This window comes from Meriones unguiculatus, chromosome 11, assembly GCF_030254825.1.
Source record: "Meriones unguiculatus strain TT.TT164.6M chromosome 11, Bangor_MerUng_6.1, whole genome shotgun sequence".
NCBI lineage: Eukaryota > Metazoa > Chordata > Mammalia > Rodentia > Muridae > Meriones > Meriones unguiculatus.
This window is the reverse complement of record NC_083359.1, coordinates 17,540,070-17,561,612: the sequence shown is the minus strand read 5'-3', so window position 1 is coordinate 17,561,612 and position 21,543 is coordinate 17,540,070. Positions and strand designations below refer to the sequence as shown.

At 41.7% G+C, this 21,543-nt stretch overlaps 1 protein-coding gene across 1 annotated transcript in view; it reads right to left on the bottom strand.

Moving 5' to 3' along the window:
• Window positions 1-21,543, bottom strand: part of Hspa4 (heat shock protein family A (Hsp70) member 4) — a 41,607-nt gene that overhangs the window by 7,302 nt on the left and 12,762 nt on the right. The window contains exons 3-13 of the mRNA XM_021637356.2: window positions 20,080-20,220; window positions 17,637-17,759; window positions 15,516-15,615; window positions 14,964-15,097; window positions 12,935-13,179; window positions 7,868-7,944; window positions 5,389-5,540; window positions 4,765-4,871; window positions 3,411-3,544; window positions 2,110-2,291; window positions 1,202-1,291 (exon numbers count right to left, since the gene is read on the bottom strand). Coding sequence (XP_021493031.1) covers window positions 1,202-1,291; window positions 2,110-2,291; window positions 3,411-3,544; window positions 4,765-4,871; window positions 5,389-5,540; window positions 7,868-7,944; window positions 12,935-13,179; window positions 14,964-15,097; window positions 15,516-15,615; window positions 17,637-17,759; window positions 20,080-20,220 — 1,485 coding nt within the window. The remainder of the gene's footprint in view (window positions 1-1,201; window positions 1,292-2,109; window positions 2,292-3,410; window positions 3,545-4,764; window positions 4,872-5,388; window positions 5,541-7,867; window positions 7,945-12,934; window positions 13,180-14,963; window positions 15,098-15,515; window positions 15,616-17,636; window positions 17,760-20,079; window positions 20,221-21,543) is intronic.

Below are 21,543 nucleotides of genomic sequence, written 5' to 3'. Positions count from 1 at the left end.
AATACCCTCAGTGATAATGCTTTCAGTGCCGAAAGTAAAAGTAAACATGAAGGCACAACACAGCGTACACATGGCTTAAAATTTACATGATCATACTGAAGTAATTTTAAACACTGTATCTAAACACAGCTTTCACAGTAATATCTGTGTTTGTGTATTCTACTTTAAGGCTGAGCAAGCAGGTGTATACACAGATACCTGTGTGGAAGCCAGAGATGAACACCGGAGAACTTCCAGATTAAAAGAGTCTATCGCCTGTATTTATTAATGTGTGTGTGTGCATGTGCACCGGACAACTTGCAGGAGCTGGTTTTCTTTTGTACCATGTAGGGATGAAATTCGGGCCGCCAGGCTTGGTGACAAGCACACTTACCGGCTGAGACACCTTGCCAAACCAACATCTTTTTTTTAAGACAAGTTATCTCACTGAACCAATTCAACCTGACTTACTGGCCTCAAGGCCCTGGGATTCCTGTGTTCTGCACCCACGGGAATGCACCGCTGTGTCCAGTTTTTAGAAATTACATTCTTAAGACTTCATTTATGTGTGTGCATGCATACACGCTACAGTTCATGTGGGTGGAAGTCAGCAGACAATCTGTGGGGAACCAGTTCTCTTTACACTGTGTGGATCCAAGTCAAGCTGTGAAGTTTGGCACAGGTGTTGGCCCTGCTCTGGGAATGGAATTTAGTGCTGTTACCAACTAACACCTTCCAATAGACGGAAGGAAGGGCCCTTCGTGCTCCCTCGTCACGGTGATGGCTGTTCATTAGGGCCCATTCCACACCTGAGGCAAGAAAATGGTGACCACAAAGACATAAATCTCAACTAGAATATTATTATTACATTGCCCCTTGCTGGTGTTTATCACTTGAAGGACAGTTATTATTCAATAGGGTACAGCCTGTGGAGAAATACTTATGCACACTGGCTAGCACTGAACCAGGCAATTGTCAGAACAAACTCAAGAAAAGTAAACCATCAAACCTTTCCTTCACTAAAACTTAGCAAAAGAAAAAAAGAGTAAGTCAGCAGGCAAAATTTGGAAAAGAGAAATCTGTCTCACTGTTTTTATCAATGTAACTTTCCAAAGCACACTATGCAATGTAGCTAAAAACTTGTACAAATAAGTACCAGCACAGAAACACATTCCAAGTTGACCCCTGCGGTTTATAAGAGAGGAGAATTTCATGGCTGTACCTCCATCTCCTCAGACTCCGCCTTGTTTTCTGCTGGTGTCTGCGGCTGCTGCTCTTCAGCATGTGGTTCCTCCTGGTCCACTTGCATTTTCTGAAAAAAGTAAAGTTAAACACTGAAGCCAGAATATTCTAACAAAAACACCAGGCAGCCGTCAGGACAAACTCCAAGGCACGCTGAACAGGGCTCCAGCTGACTCACCAGCAATCAGCATACTGGGCTCAACATTCCAACTACACACAGGTTACATGGAGTCTCCCCTCTGGCGTGCAAAACCACAGCACAGTGCTTGTCCTGCCCGACATGCCCTCCCTTGTATCAACTAGAGTAACTACAGAATTGCCTTATGAATCACAAAGTACTCAAGACAGTGTGGCAAGTCCAGGCCCTGAAGCAAGCATGAGCTGCTCTTCCACATGCTTCCTCCCAGAGCTTTTCTTGAGTTCCTACACCAACATTCTCACAGTCACAAAAAACACATTTCCCCCTTGTACAAACTGGGGGAGAGAAAGCATGGAGAATTCCTTCATCAGCAATAATGAGGTTTGTGAAGCATCTGAACCAAGATCTCAACGTTGAGCAGCACACACTGGAAGGATCAAGGTGTTCTGCACGGCGCTGGCACCTGAGCGCCCCACACACACATCTCAGGAGCCAGGCTTTCAGGGTTTTACAAAGCTTTGAATCTGATGTACAGAGACTATCAAGAGCATATAATCTATTGTACTTTCAACAGACAGAACATTTTTATTATATAATCAGTAGTCTAAGCTGAGAAGCAGGCTAAAGGGAGGCAGCAATTTGAGTTTATTTCCATTCCAATGACACGTCAAAGTGGTGTGAGTGGCCTGCGTGTTCCTGTCAGCTAGTCATCTCTGATCAACATACATAGCATAACATGTCTGGGTTACCTCTTCTTCCTTTGCATTCTGATCAGTCTCCATCGGCTCCTCATTCTCTTCAGATTTGTGCACTTCTACTAAGGATGCGCTGGACACACTGAAAATGCCATGCACATTTACCCGGACCTTGACTTTCACTTTTGAGCTGGCACCATCAGACTGTGGAGTGACTTTCTGAACTGCAAACTGAGCTAAGGATTTAAGAAAAGATGCAAGAAGGGTACACAATAAGACTGAACTTAAACATCCATGGACACAGTAACAAAATAACTCGACTACCAGGGCAGGGTCATTTCTCGGCATCCATGGTATCCTTCAACACAGCTGGCTCTTGCCACCCTTGCTCAAATGTCTTCAGCTGGTTTTCCCTTTCCTCCAGTCCCGTCATCAGCAATATGCTGTGCCAGATAGTAAAGTATCCAATTTCCACCATTTATTTTTAAAATTTCCCAGTTTATGCCATTTTCTAAGGAATTATCATTTTTAAATCTCACTACCAAACCAAGGGCTTGTTTTGGAACTTTTATTTTCTTTTTTCTTAAAGCACAAAGACAATTTTATTAAGGGTTTAAGAAGAAAAACCATGGGACAGGCAAGCTGTTTATCTTGGCAGCTGCCTAAGAGAAAGAGAACAGGCCAGTGAGGAAGGTAAGCCACATGGTGGGTTTCAGAGAAGAGTACGGAAGCCAATGTGTTAGTGAGAACACACCCAGGGACAGGCCAGTATTGGGGGAAAAAAAAATAGAAAAGGACACAGAAGTTAGCCTTTCTGAGCATTATTGTCATGGTTGTCATGGTCCTTCCTGTCCTACAAATGGAAAACAGGGCATCCACTTTCTTCCCATAGTTTCTACAGGCCATGGAGCCTGTAGTTTCTCCATGGCCTGTAGAAACTACAGGCCCTTCATCCATAGCACAGATCTTACAGAACTCTTGGCTTCTCTTTTAAGTGATTATTATTTCCAAATTGTAAATACTGCCAGTTTGTGAAGATGCTAGTCAACTTGGTTCCAAATATTAGGATGGACTGAGTTATGTAAAAATCCTGTAATTTCTGTGCGAATCTTGTAATTCTGTTTTATAGAACCCAGCTGACCTCTATCACGTTCTTCATCAAGACCATCATCTTAAGCAGTTACTCCTATGTACACTATCTGACTGCTTCTGTATCTGGTACTAAGGGCACAAGAAGTTTGCTTTTGTGGTCTAAAGCACCTAAATTTCTCCCCCTTTTTTTTTTTTATCTCCTTTAGTACTCTAAGTAGAGACAAGCTTTCATTCGTTACTTTTTTAGTTTAAACTCTACTCACCAATAGCAGGATCTGGGTAAGGCAAATCCTGAGGAGAGCTATAGTAGGCCTCAAGAGTGAAAGGTTCCTTTCTATAAAATGTGAGGACTTTGGAGAAAGGAGCAGCATGATTTTTGGGGAAGACTTCACAGTCACTAGGTAGAAGAAAAAGAAAAACCACACAAATTCATAATAGTCCTTTTCATTTTAAAATATTTCAGTCTTCTTATTTATTTTATTGGGAGGGATACCTGTAAGTGTGTGCATGCTGAGGTTAGAAAACATCCTTGCACCGGCTCTGGTGGTGCAGGCCGGTAGGATTTGCTGAAGAAAACATCCTTGCAAAAGAAAAAGAAAGAAAAGAAAGAAAAGAAAGAAAAGAAGGAAGGAAGGAAGGAAGGAAGGAAAGAAAGAAAGAAAGAAAGAAAGAAAGAAAGAAAGAAAGAAAGAAAGAAAGAAAGAAGGAAAGAAAACATCCTTGCCTTCCATCTTGTTTGCACCTACCCATTCCAGGCTCCCGGCCTGCAAGCTTCTTGGGAATCCCCAACCTCCACCTCCCATCTCACTCCAGCTGTGCCTGGATTCTGGGGATTTAAACCCAGGTCTCCAGGCTTGTATGCCAAGTGTTTTGCCCACTATTTCCTCAACCCACATTAATGATAACCTTAACACCCTTGACAAATTTACCCTAACTTTGTAATTACTGAAGAGTCCTAGTTTCTCCTCTTTGTCAGCTGATAGTATTTCCAGGTTATTCAAGAGAAGCTACAAAAATTGCAGTTAAGAGCACTGGCTGCTCTTCCAAAGGACATAGATTTGAGTCCCAACACTCAAATGTCAGCTTGCAACAGTCTTTAACTCCAGTTCTAGAGGATCCAATGCCCTCTTTCTGGCCTCCTCAGACACTAGGCACACACAAGGTATACAGCCATATATGCAGCTAAAATACTCATAAAAATAAAACAAGTTTAATTCTTTAAAGAGTGTTTTTAAAAAAACACGCTTTTAAAAAGAAATACAGCCATTCAGCATAAAAAGGGGTACCAAGCCTCAATAGGAACAAGTAGATAAAATTAATAAGGACAGAGCACTAATTTATTCATGTCTTTAAGAGCAAACAAACAAAAAAGAGGCCCAGCCAGGCCTCACACTCTGTACCTGAAGATGACCTCTATCTCTTGATTCTCCTGCCTCCCTCCACCTCTAACATGCTAGACTCCAGGGATTCATTATCATGCTTCACCATGAATTTACAGTGAGACACAATCACTTTATGTATTTAACAGACACATGTGTAAGCTGAAATGAAGAACAACACATTCCCTAGATTCAACACCCAAATGAATACGGATAAACAAGATTGATAATATATTACCTTGACCCTTCTTCAGCTGGAGAATTCCATCTCAGAGATATTGGATATGGTACCACATCAGTGATAGAAAATTCTCTGACTTTGAAAGCAGGTGATAAGATTGCACACTAGAATGATAATTATAAAAATTCCATTGATACATGCAGACATTATAAATTGTTATTCTAGAACTACAATGACTTCAGAAGGCCATCACTGATTTACACAGTATTTTCAGTAGTAATGTAACAGCATGTGAAGAGTTCTACAAACTCCTGTCACTGTAAGCCAGTTGTTTTACACCAGTTCCTATGACCTCGAGGCCCTTGTTTAACTGACGTGCACTACTTCACGCTCTAGCTCAGAGCCACCTATGTATCCAACCTCTGTCCTCTCTCCTCGTTTTCAACACAGTGTTCTCTATGTAGACTCACTCTGTAGACAGGACCTCTAACCTGTCTCTGCCTTGCATGTGCTGACATTAAAGGTCTGCGTCACGACAGCCCAGCTCATGTAACTTCTCAACCCATCTTACCACATGCTACACAACCAATACTTTTTATGTACATCAGCTACCCATTTTAAACAAATGTTTCAGAATCTTAACACTTTGAAACTGCCCTGAGGTGATAACACCAAACTCACCTGCAGTGCGCAGCCTCGAGTGACAGCTTCGTCTGCATTTAATGTTGTGCTAAGTTCTTTACCAAAAAATTTGCTGATCTTCTCTTTCACTGCAGGAATTCGTGTGGCACCACCAACTATCTCCACTGCGTAAATATCTTCTTTCTTTAACTCTATGTCACAAGGAGACATTTATAAAACAATCTTTAAATCAGTATTTTACAGTGACGAAAGTACAGGAGATCATGGCGAACTAATCCACAAAAATTAAAAACTCAGCTCCCTCTCGACCCTATCCCAAATACATGCACGTTTGCACAGCCTCTGAAAAAAAAAAAAGCAGTCATCTTCATTCTCAAAATCATAGAAAAGAAGAGCAATAAAACAGTGTGGTCTGGAAGGCACTGGCCGAGCACACTACACTTTGCCCTGTACAGGTTCAGCATCCGCTAACAGTGGCACACAAAGAACCGTAAGAGACCCATATCTGCCACAACTGGACCTCAAAATACTAGGTCATGCATGACCTGCTGTGAAGGAGAAAGGCTTTTAGTCTCATCTCAGTCAGTCCTCAGTCCAGAGAACAAGACACAGTCCCAAACAGCATATGGTAAACGTCTCTTCAGAATCAGGAGAAAGGACATGGCAAGGCTCCTTGAATGCTCAAAAAAACAGACAATGGGCACTTGCTTTCAGGCACACCTTATCTAACAACTTCTTTTGTTATTGTTTTTTTGAGACAGGATTTCTCTGTGTAGTCATGGCTGCCCTCGAACTCACAGGGATACGACAGCCTCTGCCTCCCAGTCCTTGGATTAAAAGTGTGTGCCACGGGGCCTGGCTCCACTATTTCTTGAGAAGAGCTATTTAAAGCAACAAACTTAAGGGCCAGTGAGATGGCTCAGCAGGTTGAAAGCACACGCCTGGCAACGCCCGAGAGTCCAGTCTCCAGAATCCATGCAAATGTGCAAGAGGAGCATCACCTCTGCTTAGTTGTCCTCTGACCTCCACTAACCCACTTTTCATTCAAGAAATGGGCTGCAGCCAGGCCATTAGGTATGTGCTAACTGGAGGCGGAAGGAATACTGCTCAAGTCCAAGAATTCTAGACCAGCCTACACAATATACCTGAGACTCCTCAGAAGAATATATGGGAAGCATGGAGGACATGACACTCCCAAAATCCGAAGTAAAAACATAATTACCTGTCCATTAGCACTGATTTAAGACCCAAGTCAATGCTAAGCTAACCTTACATCAACACCCTGAATTAGTTAGTGACTAACAAAAGAGTAAACACTGTTTAAAACTGTTTGAAACAAAATTAAAACATCTTATGTGTCACACATGTAGTTTGTGTGCCTTCCTGTGCTTCTGTGTCAACATGATATCTTCATCCCCGGTCTCCATTTTATTTTTTTATATTTACTAATCTGTTTATTTTTGTTTTGGTTTGGTTGTTTTAAGACAAGTGTTGGGATTATTGAGACAAGGTCTCCAGCACAGATTGGCATTAAACTTGATGACCAACTTCTGGCCCTTCTGCCTCCCACATGCTGAAAATACAGGCATGCACCACCACTTGACCTCCATCCTCTACTGGCACATGCCCTTAATCTAGCACCTGGGAGGCAGACAGCAATCTGAGTTCAAGGTCAGCCTGGTCTACATAGTCAGTCCCAGGACAGTCAAGGCTACACAGAGAAAACCTGTCTGGAAAACCAAAAAACAGAGAGAAGATAGAAGAAAGGGGGTGGGGAGGGACAGAGAGAGACTGGGAATTGTTTTCATAAACTACTTTATGCATCCGGGTGTTTTGTCTGCATGTGTCTGTGCATGATGTCTATCTGGGCACCATGTGCATATCTGACATCAGAAGATGGGGTCAGGCCCCTTGGTACGGGAGTTATGTTCAGTTACAAGCCACCACGGAAATGTTGGGACTTTAAACCCTAAACCCGGGTCCTCTGCTAGAGCAGCCAGTGCTCTAACCTCTGAACCATCTCTCTAGCCTCATTTTTTGAGACTCTTCCACTGAACATGGAGCTCCATTCCGGGATGATCTGTTTGCCTTCCTGCTGCTGGAGATCACAGGTGCGTGGACCTGCACCTGGGTTTCATATAGGTGCTGAGGAGCCAAACAAATGTCCTGATGGTTAACAAGCTTTTACCCACTGAGCCATCTCTCAGATCCACTCCAAGGGCTGACACAAAGACTGCACGACCACCACATACACACAACAAAAAAACATTTCGGTAAATACAGATTTATATATTCAAGTGTATTTGAAAATGGGATTTGTTTCAAAGAAAACCCTATTTCCCTGTATTCTTCATAAAAGAAGGCTTTAGGGAAAAGAAACATTCCAGCGAACAGATACTTTGAAGCATGGAACTGACAGTGTTTATGCAGGAAATATGACTAGGAGGAGAAAATGCTAACATGCAATACATTTCCAGAGTCTGAAATATACAAGCAATTCAATGGTAGAAATACATACTGGACTGGTCCAGGACACTACGAAGTGGCGGCTCCACTCTCGCTAAGAGATCATCACACATCTCCAGAAATTTGCCTCTGTGAAAGAAACAACAGATTAAACCACATTCCATTTGTGTGTACAACAAAAGAATATCATCAAAACTCAGGTCATTACAAGCACTCGTGAGGATGTGGAAAGGGTGCAGCCCTTACATGTTCCTGGGCTATGTAAAAGAAACAATGTTTGGCTTTTGCTTGGAATGCTATACACAGCATTGCCAAATGACCACAATTCCATGCTAGGTACACAAACCAAAAGAACCGAAATATAATTAATGAAAAGAACATGTAAGACAAGCGGCAACAAGAACAATTCAAATGGAACAAAAAGGGAACTGATGCATAGTGTGTATCAGGCTAGACCTGAAGGTGCTGTACTAAACAGAACCAAAGGATGCCCATTACTTCATCTACATGAAATACTTGGGACAGATCAATCAAGACAGGTAACAGTTCAGTAGCAGCTTGGGTAGAAAAAGAACAGTAACATACATATAATTCTTCTTTATAAGATCAGTTCAGAATTAGAGGGGAAAAAAGCACAGTTCCTCACAACACCTTGTGGCCTAGTGTGGCAATTCTAAGATATAATGAATACTGACACGGGGTTTCTGCCAGCGCTTTACAGCTTTTTTAACAGAGTAGGTTGCTCTCCTGTATTCCTCCTTTTCCTCCCGAATCCTTGGCAACCACCAATTCTTTTTGTTTGCTTGGTTATTTTTTTTTAACTACTTTGGGTTTTGCTTTTCCTATTCCAAACATTTTATATACACAGAAGTATACAATATTCAGTTCTTTCAGAAAGTCTAGTAACTAGCAATGTCAAGGTCCACCCATGATTTATTATACATCTACATTTTATTAATTTTTTTAGATTTGATGTTTGTATATGAGCATTTTGACTGCAGAGCCTGATGCCCTCAGATCACAAGAGGGGACTGGACCCTCTGGAACTGGGGTTATAGAAAGTTATGACCTACCAGGCTGGTGCTGGGAACCAAACCCAAGACCTCTGCAAGACTAGCACGTGCTCTTAACCACTGAATTCTCTCCCCAGCTCTATGGAGAGATGTATGTCTCAAACTGTCAAAAATTAAGCCATGTGATAAACCAAACCATGTTGTTTATTCATTACCTGGTATGTATGTTGGGGGATTATCAACAGCCCTGAAGACTGCAATGGGGCAAACTTAAAAGTTCCCTTAAAGGGGGCTAGAGATGTGACTCAGGGTTAACAGTTGCTTTTTCTAGAACCCACATGGTTCTAAGTCCAGTTCCTGAGAATCCAACACCCTATTCTGATCTCTGAAGGCACTAGGCATGCACATGCTAACGGTATGCCTACATATATGCAGGCAAACACACACCAAAAAAAAAAAAAAACTTCTAAATAGCAAAAAAATAAAAATAAAAAATAAATAATTTTTAAAAAGGGAAAGAAACAAGGGGACTAGAGAGATGGCTCAGGTTAAGAACACTGACTATTCTTCCAAAGGTCCTGGGTTCAATTCCCAGCAACCACATGGTGGCTCACAACCATCTATAATGAGATCTGGTGCCCCCTTCTGGCTTCTGGCTTACAGGTGTACATGCAGGCAGAATACTATGTAATTAAAAAAAAAAAAATGAATGAATGAATGAATCTTTAAAAAAAAAAAAAGGAAACAAGGAGGAAAAAAAACCACTGATAAACAAATCCAAATTGGGACAGAAAATAGCATTAAAGTCAAAAGAAGGATCACTTTAAACATTGTTTTCCTGGGGCTAGAGATAGTGCAAGTGTACAACACTTGTTTAGCACGTATGATCCCCAGGACACACAAACAGGACATGGTAGTTCATCCCAGCAATCCCAGTACTGAGGAAGTGGTAAACAAAGAAAAAGCAAGAGTTCAAAGTCATCCTCATTCAGCCTAAGATGCAAGGTAACCTGTCTCCAAAAACTAGCTCTCTAGGTGGTGGTAGTAAACACCTTTAATCCCAGCACTCACAGGCCAGAGGCGGGGAGGTGGATCCTATGAGCTCAAGACCACCCTAGACTACAGAACAAGTTCCAGGACAGCCAGGGCTACACATAGAAACCCTGACTTTAAAACAAAAAAGCCCAATGAGGTGGCCATGATATAATATCAGTGCTTGGAAGAAAGACTAACAAAGTGAAGAGTTCTGAGCCAACCAGGGCTACAGGGTGACAACTATTTCACAAAATAAAAGCGGTCTGGAGCAGAAAAACTGAAAAGAACCTGGAAATACTTATTTCGACTAAAAGTTAAAACAAAAAATAACCTACAAAGACAGTATCTGACAGCTGCCTTGAGACTGGAAGGAACTCTTACTAATTGCTATTGGGCCCGAGTTTCTTTCTCCTTTGAGGGATGACAAAAACATTCATAATTAGTGTCATGAGTGAGCACCTTACGAATATATGAAAAACACTGAACTATACATTTAATAGTGAGTTTTTTATATGTGAAGTCTACCTCAAGTTAAAAAAATAAAAAAGGAAGTAAGAACAAGTTATAAACGAACAAGCATTAGATATGGAAACTAGCCACAAGGTGTTTAAAAACAAAAGCGTCCAGTAGCAAGCCCCAGAGTACTCAAGAGTCTCACATCCCAGACAGGCCAGGTTCCCCAAGAAAAGCAAAGCTAGGAAACAACTAACGCTCAACTCAAGAAAGCTTAATTTAAGAACAATTAAATCAGAGCTGGAAGGGCTAGAGAGATGGCTCCAAAAAGTGGCTTGCACATACACAACAAAAGTTTTTAAGAACTGCAACATGAGGAAAGACTTACACTCCTAGTGCACACCTCGAAGAATGGAAAACACATTCAAGTATCTGTCACAAATGCCCACTTCACACTCAAACCATCACTAAGGGTGGAAATGATATGAATGCACACGAGCTGGAAGATAAGGGCATACAGCAGTCACACCCTTCCACATTTGCCGGAAGAGACAACGATGCACCGTGCACGCTTCCTCAGGAATGAACCTCGAAACCATCATGCAGAACACAGCGCCACATGCGCATGGCCTCACTGCTGTGATGAGTGCAGAGATCAAACGAAGTCTGAACCAGCACCACCTGATCGGCTAACAGGCTAAATGCCGCTGACTGGTCCCTTTTAAATGCTTCATTGTATTGGGTATGAATTTTTAATTTTTTTTTTTTTTTGAGATGGGATCTTTTATGTCCCAGGCTGGCTTCAACCTCATTTGATGGTCCACATTCAAGCAGCTGCTCAAGCTATCACATCTACCAGACAGAATTAAATGAAATGGCACTTCCCCTCTTCCCTACTCTGTGCATCAGATTCTTCTGGCTTCTCTCTTACTCCAAGTCCCAAGGAAATGATAAGTCTCATGAAGACCAAACCAGCCTCAAACTATGTAACTAAGAACAACTTGAACTTCCTACCATCTTTCACTGAGTGGGGGGGTTCACATGTGTGATGACACACGTGTGGAGGTTCTTCTATTACTTGTGAATCCTGGGATTGAACTCAGGTCAAGAGCTGAACAGCAATCAGCATTTAATTGTCAAGGCATCTCTCCAGCCTGACCTTCAACTCCTGGCACTCCAGCTTATCAACCTATTACTTGGCGCTAGACACCAAACCCAGGGTTCAGAAATGCTCACCAAGTACCTTACCTACCGAGCTACATCTCTAGCCCTTTCCTCCATTTTTTTTTAAACAAAAGACAAAGTTAACTAAGAAGAAATACTGTAATGTTGAAAGTAATCAATCTCATTCCTTTCCAAGAATTAACACTCAACACTGAAAAATGAAAACTGTAAAATAGTCCAGAATAGTTCTGTGTTCTCACATGCAGAGACAACACAACATGTTAACAACAAAGCAGCATTCAGGGCTAGAGAGACGGCTCAGCAGTTAAAAGCACTGGCCACCTTTCCAGAGGACCTGGGTTCAATTCCAGCACTCACAATGTGGCTCCTGCTGCTTTTAATTCTAGTCCCAGAGATGTGACATCTGGCCTCCACAGACACCAAATATGTATGTGGACCACAGACATATATGCAGGCAAAGCACCCAAACACATAAAAATTCTGAGCACACACACACAGAGCTACTTTTTTCCCCTCTCTTTTTGGTTTTTCGAGACAGGGTTTCTCTGTGTAGCCCTGGCTGTTCTGGACTCACTTTGTAAACCTGCCTGGCCTAGAACTCACAGAAATCCCCTGCCTCCTAGAGTGCTGGGATTACAGGTGTGCGCCACAGCGCCCGGCCTACTTATTCTTATAAGCAGCATCTGACTTATTTTTCTGAAACACACTGGCCCACCCTCAATCTCAGAGTTTCTCTCTGTCTGCCTCCCTCCCTTCCCCCATGCACATAGGGGTAGGAGGGAAGACCCCACACTCAATAAAAACAAACAGAAATTTCCAAGCAGGAGAGAAGGGTGAGCGAGGACAAACTTGGACACTGGCCAATAATAAATACCATTTCAAATTTTTTACGGGTCACTCAGGCACCCTTCCCCAAACAAGCCATCAGTCTTGCCTGAATTCTGCCCAAAGAGTTCACAGCCAAAAGAACATCTCACTCCCTCACCCAAGCAACACAATCAGACAACAATAACAATGAGTATGGTTCTGAAATAGCCTTAAATGTCAAGTACCCAAAATTCTTGCAGCGTTTTTACGAAAAAGGCTATTACCCTCACAAGTGATCCTGAACTACTCAAAAAGAACCATATTTTAATTTGGGCCTAAGTTAAACTCTTCCTAATTTGGCATTAAAGCATAGTTCACTAGTTTTATGAAAACCAGTAATTCATGTCTAATACATACTTAAGCTAACTTCAGTGACTTTCAGGAACATTTAGGTTACCAGAACAGAACCCTTCTGTCTCCACTAGAGACAGAACCACCAGTTCCAACCTTTATATAAAAACTGGGTCCCAAATGACCTGTAATAACATGCTAACCACGATGATGTCAATAATCAGTTAAACAAAATGGAAGGTTGTTCATTTAGCATTAAGAATTAATATAGTTACCTATTCATAGTTCCAGATACATCAATATCATTCATAAAACATTCAATGCTCAAAGGGAGGTCTGAGGCATTCGCACTCATCAGCTTCTTGAGTTTCTCACACTCTTGAGACAGTCGTAATAAAGCACGAACTTTAGATTTTATGTCTAGCTTGTATTTTTTTCCGAATTCTTCACAGAAGTGATTTACCAACACCTCATCAAATTTTCTGCCTCCCAGTGTTGTATCAAAAGCTGTGGCCAAAACCTTCAAGGAAAAAGATAATCCAAAAGTTAACCAATTTTAAAGTTTATCATGACACATTCTATTTTTTATTTTTATTTTATTTTTGCTATTTCAAGATAGGGTTCTCTGTCTGGCTCTGGATATCCTCAAATTCACTCTGTAGACCAGGCTGTCCCCAAACTCACAGAGTGCTGGGATTAAAGGTGTGTGCCACCAGCACCTGGCCATACTTTATTTTTTAAAGGCAAGAAAATGTGTTCCGCAAAGGTGAAAATAACAATGAAGCACATAACCCTTGTTAACACTACCCTCTCGTGAAACAGGCCATGCTTTTATCACTGCCCAGGCAGCTGGAGAAGTCTTAAGCACAACTCTGTTTCCATGGACCACATCAATTTGCAAACTTGCAGCGATAGTTTTCCAAATCTTTAACAAATTCGTTAACGTGTTAAATCTGAAGCAGACCCAGGAAGAGATGCCAAGCTAAGCAACATTTTTGTGAAGCAACTAAACTCGTAAAACATAATCTTTTTTTTGTTGTTGTTTTTTTTGTTTTTTTTTTGTCTTTTTCAAGTCAGCGTTTCTGTGTAGCCTTGGTTACCTGGACTAGCTCTGCAGACCAGGCTGGCTTCAAACACACACAGATTCACTTGCCTCTGCCTCCCAGTGTGCTGGGATTTAAGGCGCGTGACACTGCGGCCTGCTGAAAAGAGGGTAACTTTCAAGACTCAGTACTCTCCTACCCTGTGAGTACTGGGAATTGAACTTGGGCTTGGTAGCAAACATGCCTCATCCACTTAATCATCTCAACAGCTCTTTTATTTTTGTTTTTTACACTATACAATCCTGAATGGCCCAAGAATTGCCTTATAGACCAGACAGGTCTTAAGTATGATACTTTGCTTCCCGAGGACTTAGATTACACTCTGAGCCGCCATGACCAGCAGAAAGCATTACCTCAACAGTGAGCATTATATCTGACCCACAATTTATAACTACAAACCTTGTAAATATCCATTTTCCCAATGTTTAGCAACAAAATAACTTGAATATAGATGAGAAAGCAAAACTAAACCAAGTCTATTATAACAAACAAACAAACAAAAGTACAACAAACCAGAACCCAAAATTGACCTCCAAAACTAATGAGCATTTATTTCACATTAGTCCCTCCTACACTGCCCCATGAGACGGAGGGGTGGCTAAGAGGGGACATGTTAAGACCTTACTATCAAGAACCTTGAAACAGCTCAAAAGCAGGCATGGGATAAAGTTACCTAGCCAGATGGGCAACTATTCACGGTGCAGCAACACAGAGGAGGCAAACACCACCATGCTACGACAATCCCTCTACCCAACAGTGCTTACTCTGGAGCTGTGCGTGTTCTGGACACCTAGGCTTTCACTTCGTTTAGTGTCCTTTAACATCCAAAATCTGAATCAACAAGCTCTTTCCAGAGCTCTCTAAATCGCAGGAGCAGCTTACACGTCCTCTCAGTAACCAAGAGAAGAGGTGACGGAAATGCTCCAGAGATGCACTGCTTCCCACACAGTCCAGGTGAGAAAACCGTGACTAGAAAGCTTACGAGCCTCGCCTCAAAGTTCATGCTCTTTACTTCACACCATGCCAACTGTGGGTAAAACTTATTTTGGGCCCACAACCTCCAGTTCTCCCACCACAGTATCTTGTGTTCCAGCTCAGGTGACTCACAACAAGCTTCCATTGGTTTAAAAAAAAGTAGTTGTCACTCAAAAATATATAACAATTATATTTGCAATTTCCTGACTTCTGGAAAAATACTTACTTTCAGTTTTCCTCTATTAAATGCACATACAGAAACTTGATAGGCAGAATGTCCCATGTCTACAAAAACTACATTTCTTGGTTTTTCTTCTAAGGCAGGAAGGTCTTGTTTATAGATTCCATATGCAAGAGCAACTACACAAAAGGGGAAAAGATAAATTCAACAGATTATCTCCTAAATACTAAAATTCATTTAACCAATAGGAGAAAAAACAGGCTTTATATCTCAGGAACAGAAATATTGGGTACTATGTTGTAGACATAATCAAATTCTTTAAAGCACTGCATTATTTATTCATGTGAAACATTATCACTATTTAACAAGTCCGAGAGTAGGAGTAAACAATAATCCTTTCGTCTGCATCTGTTTAATTCATTAATCCCCCCGACCCCCTTTCTTGTTTTTTCAAGCCTTGGCTGTCTCAGAACTCACTCTGTGGACCTGGAACTCAGTCATGTGTCTCTGCCTCTGAGTGCTGGAATTAAAGGCATTCAGTACCCAGCCTCTTAGTCCCTCTTCACTGCACTTGTTTCGTTTATTAATCTGTCTTACCTGCAGTTGTTTCATTCATTAACCGAAGGCAATTGAGACCAGCAATCTGAGTGGCATCCATCACTGACCGGCGCTCTGCATCAGTGTAGAAACAAGGAACCTACAAGAGAAACCATTCTCTTAAAAAGGCCACACCTGTTCCTACACCTAATGTGAAGGTGTGAAGCACAGCTCTGCCTCGACACTGTGGCTTTCTTATCTTTCCCTCTGTTGACTGTGGTCCTTTCACCACAGAAGTCACTCAAACTCTGTGAGATCATAGGGACTTCTAAGCAAGAATTAGAAAGCCACCTTTTAAAACCCAACTCACTCCAAATGAAAAAAGGCCATTTTGACACCTCACTATTTCACATAAATGTAATTTCAACATTTCTCAAAGTAAGGGGCACTAAACAAAGGAAAGAGGTCAAGTCTGGAAAACCAATGGAGAGCTGAGGAATGGTTCCAAGAACCATTCCAAGAACCTCAGCCACTAAGCTAGCGTGGTTCTCAACCTAAGGCTAAACCCTTTACTTTACTATAGCTCTTCACGTTACGGTGACCCCATCCTAAAATCATTTTCACTGCTATTTCATAACTGTATTTTGTTACTGTTATGAACTGTATTATAAATACCTGATATGCCAAATATCTGATATAAAAACCCCAAAGGGGTTGAGAACCACAAGCTGAGAACCACTGCATTCAACAATGAACCACTTCACCAGGCCTCCCAGCAGCCTTTCTATTCTTTCAATCCTTTTTCTTTTCAATTATTACCTCTACCAATATATCAATTTGCAGAATAATCAAGGAATCTGTAGTGAAAAAGAATCCTGCTTTGCTAATCAATACACCCATTTAATACCAAATGGCCAAGAGCTACATCATCAGTGTGGTGGATAGCTTTATATAAAGGACACAACTCATCTGAAAGTGAAGAGCCCAACTAGAAAATGCCTCCACAAGATGGCAAGCCTGTAAGGCATTTTCTTGATGAGCAATTAAGGGCCCAGTAATTAGTGAATGGGGCCATTTCTGGGCTGGTGGTTCTGGGCTCTGTAACAAAGCAGGCAGAACGAGCTATGAGACGAAGCAGCAATCAGCTCCTCCCCTCCAGGTTCCTGCCATGCTTGGGTTCCTATCCTGGCTTCCTTCAATGATCAACAGTAATGTGGAAGCATAAGACAAATAAGCCCTTTCCTCCAAGTTGCTTTTGAGGATGAGGTTTCATTCCAGCAACCATCGCCCTAACTAGGACAATCAGGTAGCAAAGGCAGGATAAGGGCACTGCTTTGCAAAGTACAGAAACCCATTTCAATAGCCTCTAGACTCACCATACAACACAGTAAGAAGCCAGGCTCCCATCTAAGCAAGGACACACAGAAGACAAAAGGTATCTGTTGGTTGCTCCCTGTTTTTAGTACTAGATACAAGCAGGAGGGGGAAAAAAAAGATGGAGGCAGACATTTTCATCTAATACTAAAAAGATTCGATCAAATAGCTACCCTGTCCCTAGATACTACACAAAGTACTGGGAAAAAAAAAAATCTAGGCAAAAGTGGAATTTCAAATGAGGCTTGAAGGACAGACAAGATTTAAATGGGTACAATAGTGGAGTCCTAAGTAAAAGGGAGAAAAGATTTTAAAAAACGAGCATGAGGTTGGAGGGTTGGCTCAGAGTGGGTGAGTGGGTAGGATGGTGATGATCTTTTTCCTTTTAGCCAGGCAAGCTGGACCATGTCTGGAATTCCAGCACAGGCAAGAGGCACACAGAAGAGAATAGCAACCAAGTGCAAGACCAGCTTGGTCGACAAAGCAAATTCCCAGCCCAGCCCAGACTACACAGTAAGATCCTGTCTCCAATAATAGAAAGAAAGATAGGAAAAAAAATAAAATAAAATAAAAAGGAAGGGACGGCTAGGTTTTTGAGCATGGTTATCATCCTTCAATCCCAACACACAGGAGATAGACGCAGGAACACTTAGTTACCAGGCAGCCTGGGCTACAGAGCAAGACCCTGTCTCAAAACCAGAACTTCTCAAATGACCACTGCATCTGCCACAATAACAAGTTTCACTTGCAGCTGACAGCTGTCTTCTGCTTCTCACAGCAGCTCCCTAAGAACAGAGCCAAACTCACCGAAACAACACAGTCTACCACAGGCTTCTTCAGAGCACATTCTGCTGTCTCCTTCAGTTTGGACAAAAGCATGGCAGTCACTTGCTCTGTGGCAAAATTCCGCTCTTCTTCCATATATGTAACCTGCAAGAAGACAAAGGATCTTATTTTAGTCCATTTCCTGTCCTACTGAATAAACAGTGCCTCAAGAGGGAATATTACCTTCAAAGTCATGTTTTTGCTTAATACAATTTCCAAACATTAAAGTAAGCAAAAGACAACCATAATTTAAAACAAACCTTGAGGAAATTACCTGAACCAGAAGCAAATCATCCTTCCCTGCCATAAAAACTGGTGGTCAAAACTGCCTTGCCATCTGGAATACTGTGTAGACAATAATGTGTCTACATTATTCATCTCCATAACCAGGGCACAAGTGGTTTCAGACTCAAGATGCCCCAGAACCCACACATCCATAATAAATGCTTTTTGAGTTAAATAATAAAAGTAGTATAAATTTCCTGACCAAGTCTCAGGGAATGTTTCATGATAAATAAAACCCTGTCATGAATAAACTCTGCAACGTTTTTAAGAAAGGCAAGCCAAATGTTCAAGCACTGCCCAGGATAACCCCTCTCAAGCTTAGCCCCGCCCAGCAGTTAACATCCAGAACTGGCTCTCTTCTCTCAACATGGAGGAGGTTCTCTGAGCAACCATCTCCTCACTTCCCTCCAATCCTACTGCAGTGCAGAAGCTGACACTTGGTCACTTTAAGCACGACAGACAGGGACAGAGTCCCCTCACTGAGCCCCACCTGGCTTGTTCTTGGTCAGTTCTGTGCCTTGTACCAGTTCCCCCCACGATCTTCCTTTTTCTGCCTCATCTGCCCAATGTCTTCACTGTAACAAATTCCCATTTCCTCACAATATCTTTTCCCCTTCCCCCAGTGCATTCCAGCCTTATCCTGCAGGGAGCCATTCAAACACTCTTAAGATTACTGCCACAGGTACCTTATGTAAACCTAGTCATCATTTTCTACTATTTCTTTACTCAGGAGCAGTTATGTGCCACAGCACATACAGGAAGGATCACAGAGAGGACAACTTCCAGGATTTAATTCACCAGCACTGTCAGTCTTGGTGACTAACTAGCCCCCTTACCCACTAAACCTGTATGCGGTTATTTTTTAAGAGAACCTTTCACTCCTAATCTGAATTCTCAGCTATAGTGCCAGAACGCTACTGTTCTCCCACTTCTGTGGTTTTGGTTGGCTGGTTGGTTGGTTTGTGGCACTAGGATTAAAGCTGGAGCTCATAAATTGCACTATTATGGAGCTCTACAATCAGCTCCATTTGAAGCTCAATTAAGAATCCCATGATTCGATGGGCTCCTTGGGGCCTTTAATCCCAGCTCTCGGAGAGGCAGAGCAGGTAGATCACTATAAGTTTGAGGCCAGCCTGGTCTACAAAACAAGTCTAGGACACAGAGAAAACCTGTCTTGAAAAAAAAAAAAGAAAAGAAAATCTCATGATTCTTATTTCTGCAACTGCTGTGGTCTCACTGAACACACCTAGCTGAGGATGGCAGCTAACATCTGTAGTCCCAGCACTCAGGAGGCCAAGGCAAGCCAGCCTAGGCTACAAAGTAAGACCTTATATCAAAAAAAACAAACACACACCACATCACAAACCGGCTCTTAAGCTCACTTGCCTAGAGTCCTTTTACTCCACTGTAGGAGATGCAGGTACGTTACCCAGGCCATACCACGACCTCTTTAGTATTGTGTGATGGGGTCACTATTGTTCCAAAGATTCTTCTGTAATATTCCAAAAACAAAGATCAAATTCAATCTTCCCTAGAACATCTCTTTGCAGCTTAAGTCCTACTAACATGACTATAACCATGAACCTGGCTAACAACTTTAAAGTTATTCTTTGGCCTGCTCTTCCACAAGTCTTCTCTAATCACCTTGGAAAGACAGCTTTCTGTGAACACCACAAATAGAAATGACTGAGTTAACATACCCCCCTACCCTGCCAAGGCTTCAAATACAGAGGAACGAACAGTAGCTATAATAGCTTCCAAACCATCACAATCATTCAAAGATTTCCAGCCTTTATCAACAAGAATTATTCTTAAACGTTTTCATTACTGGGCCTAGAGAGATGACTGAGTGTTCTTTCAGGGGATGGGAATTCAACCTCCGGTACACATACATGAGGGTTCAAACTATCTGTAACTCCAGTCCCAGGGTATCCACACCTTCTTCCCTCTCCCAAATTCCAAAAGCACTAGGTATACACATAGTGCACAAGCACACATGCAGGCAAAATACTCACAAGATTTAAAAAATAAAAAAAGTGTAAAGACAATGTTTCATTACAGATTCACCAGAAATACACGAACACATACTGCGCTGATGAAATAAATGCTGCCTCGTAACACTGCATCTGCAAATCCTTACCTTTATACCCGTTAATCCAGTGGGCAACTGCACAACATCATATGCAAGATTAGATTTTTCTGCCTCCACAAATGGATCAGAAAATGCACGGCCATGAAATCTTTTAAATCCTTGAACTGTGTTCTTGGCATTGGAAATAACCTAGAAGAGAGAATAGCATAGAAAAATCATTCAGTTTTCAATTTTCAACAGCCTCAAATTAATTAGGATCCTTTTAATTCACAAAACTTACTTCTAGAGCCAGACAAAGTGGTATATGGCATTCAGGAGGCAAAAGCAGAAAGGAGTTCCAGGCCAACCAGGGCTACATAGTAAGATCGTGTAAGAACAACAAAAAGGAAGAAAAGAAGGAAGAAATAGAAAAAGACCACCAACACACACACACAGCCAACAGACTTTTAAGGTATGCTGTGCGGGCAGGTTTCTGGCTCCTCCCATTCGCAGGAGTACTTTCTCTTTCTTAATCAACTGGCCTATTTCTTTACCATGTGTCCTGGTAACACTCTTTGCTCTGGGATACAAGAACATGGCTACTTCACTAAACCATCTAATGTCTCTCTTACAAATGCTCAAAATGCAAAAAAGAGGCAAAATAAGATGTGAGGAGAAGGTATGGTTCCAAGTTTCAATTTTCTTTAGACATCCAACCTTTTTAAATCAAGTAAAATGAGAACAAGGGGCTTACAAGGGTCTCAGCAGCAAGGCTAAAAACAATCTAGCATATTTTCTCTTCATCAGTCAGGCTACTGCACTTACCAAAATATTTTCTGTTCCTAAACTTTTAAATATTTACAGAAAATGACTATCAGCTTCTAAAACTGCTCACAGTTTATGCTTCAAACTTTCCAGGAACAAATTCATCACTACATAATAAATTCTCATTAAACAGACTCAGCACAGGGCTGGAGCTATAGAAGGTCAAACACATACCTAGCAGCACACAACTCTGGATTCAATCTCTAGTCCACACACACACACACACCACAGACCCATGAAGAAAAATCACCAGACTACATGTCTAGAACAAAGGCAATTTGGGAGAAGTTTCTAACTGTTCTTGTAACAGGAAAGTAAAATAAATTACAACATGTTCAAACACTAAAATACTATAAAGGATAACCCTTTTAAGTAGAAAGACAAGTATCTATAGTGTGATCTCACCTAGGGGGAAACACACTTAATGATGCTTACAAACAACAGAAGGAGGGCTAGATAATTGGCTCGGCGGTTAAGAACAAGTACTGATCTTCTGGAGGACCTCAGTTCAACTCCCAGCACCCCCATCAGGTGGGTACAACCACCTGTCAGTCCAGCTCCAGGGAACCCAACACCTCTGGCCTCTGCGGGCACCCACACTCGTGTGAGGGCTCACACATGTGCACTTGCGCACACACAAGCACACACAAAATGGAAAATAAATCTTTAAAAAAAAAAAAAGATCAGAAGGATTATTCATTAAAAAGT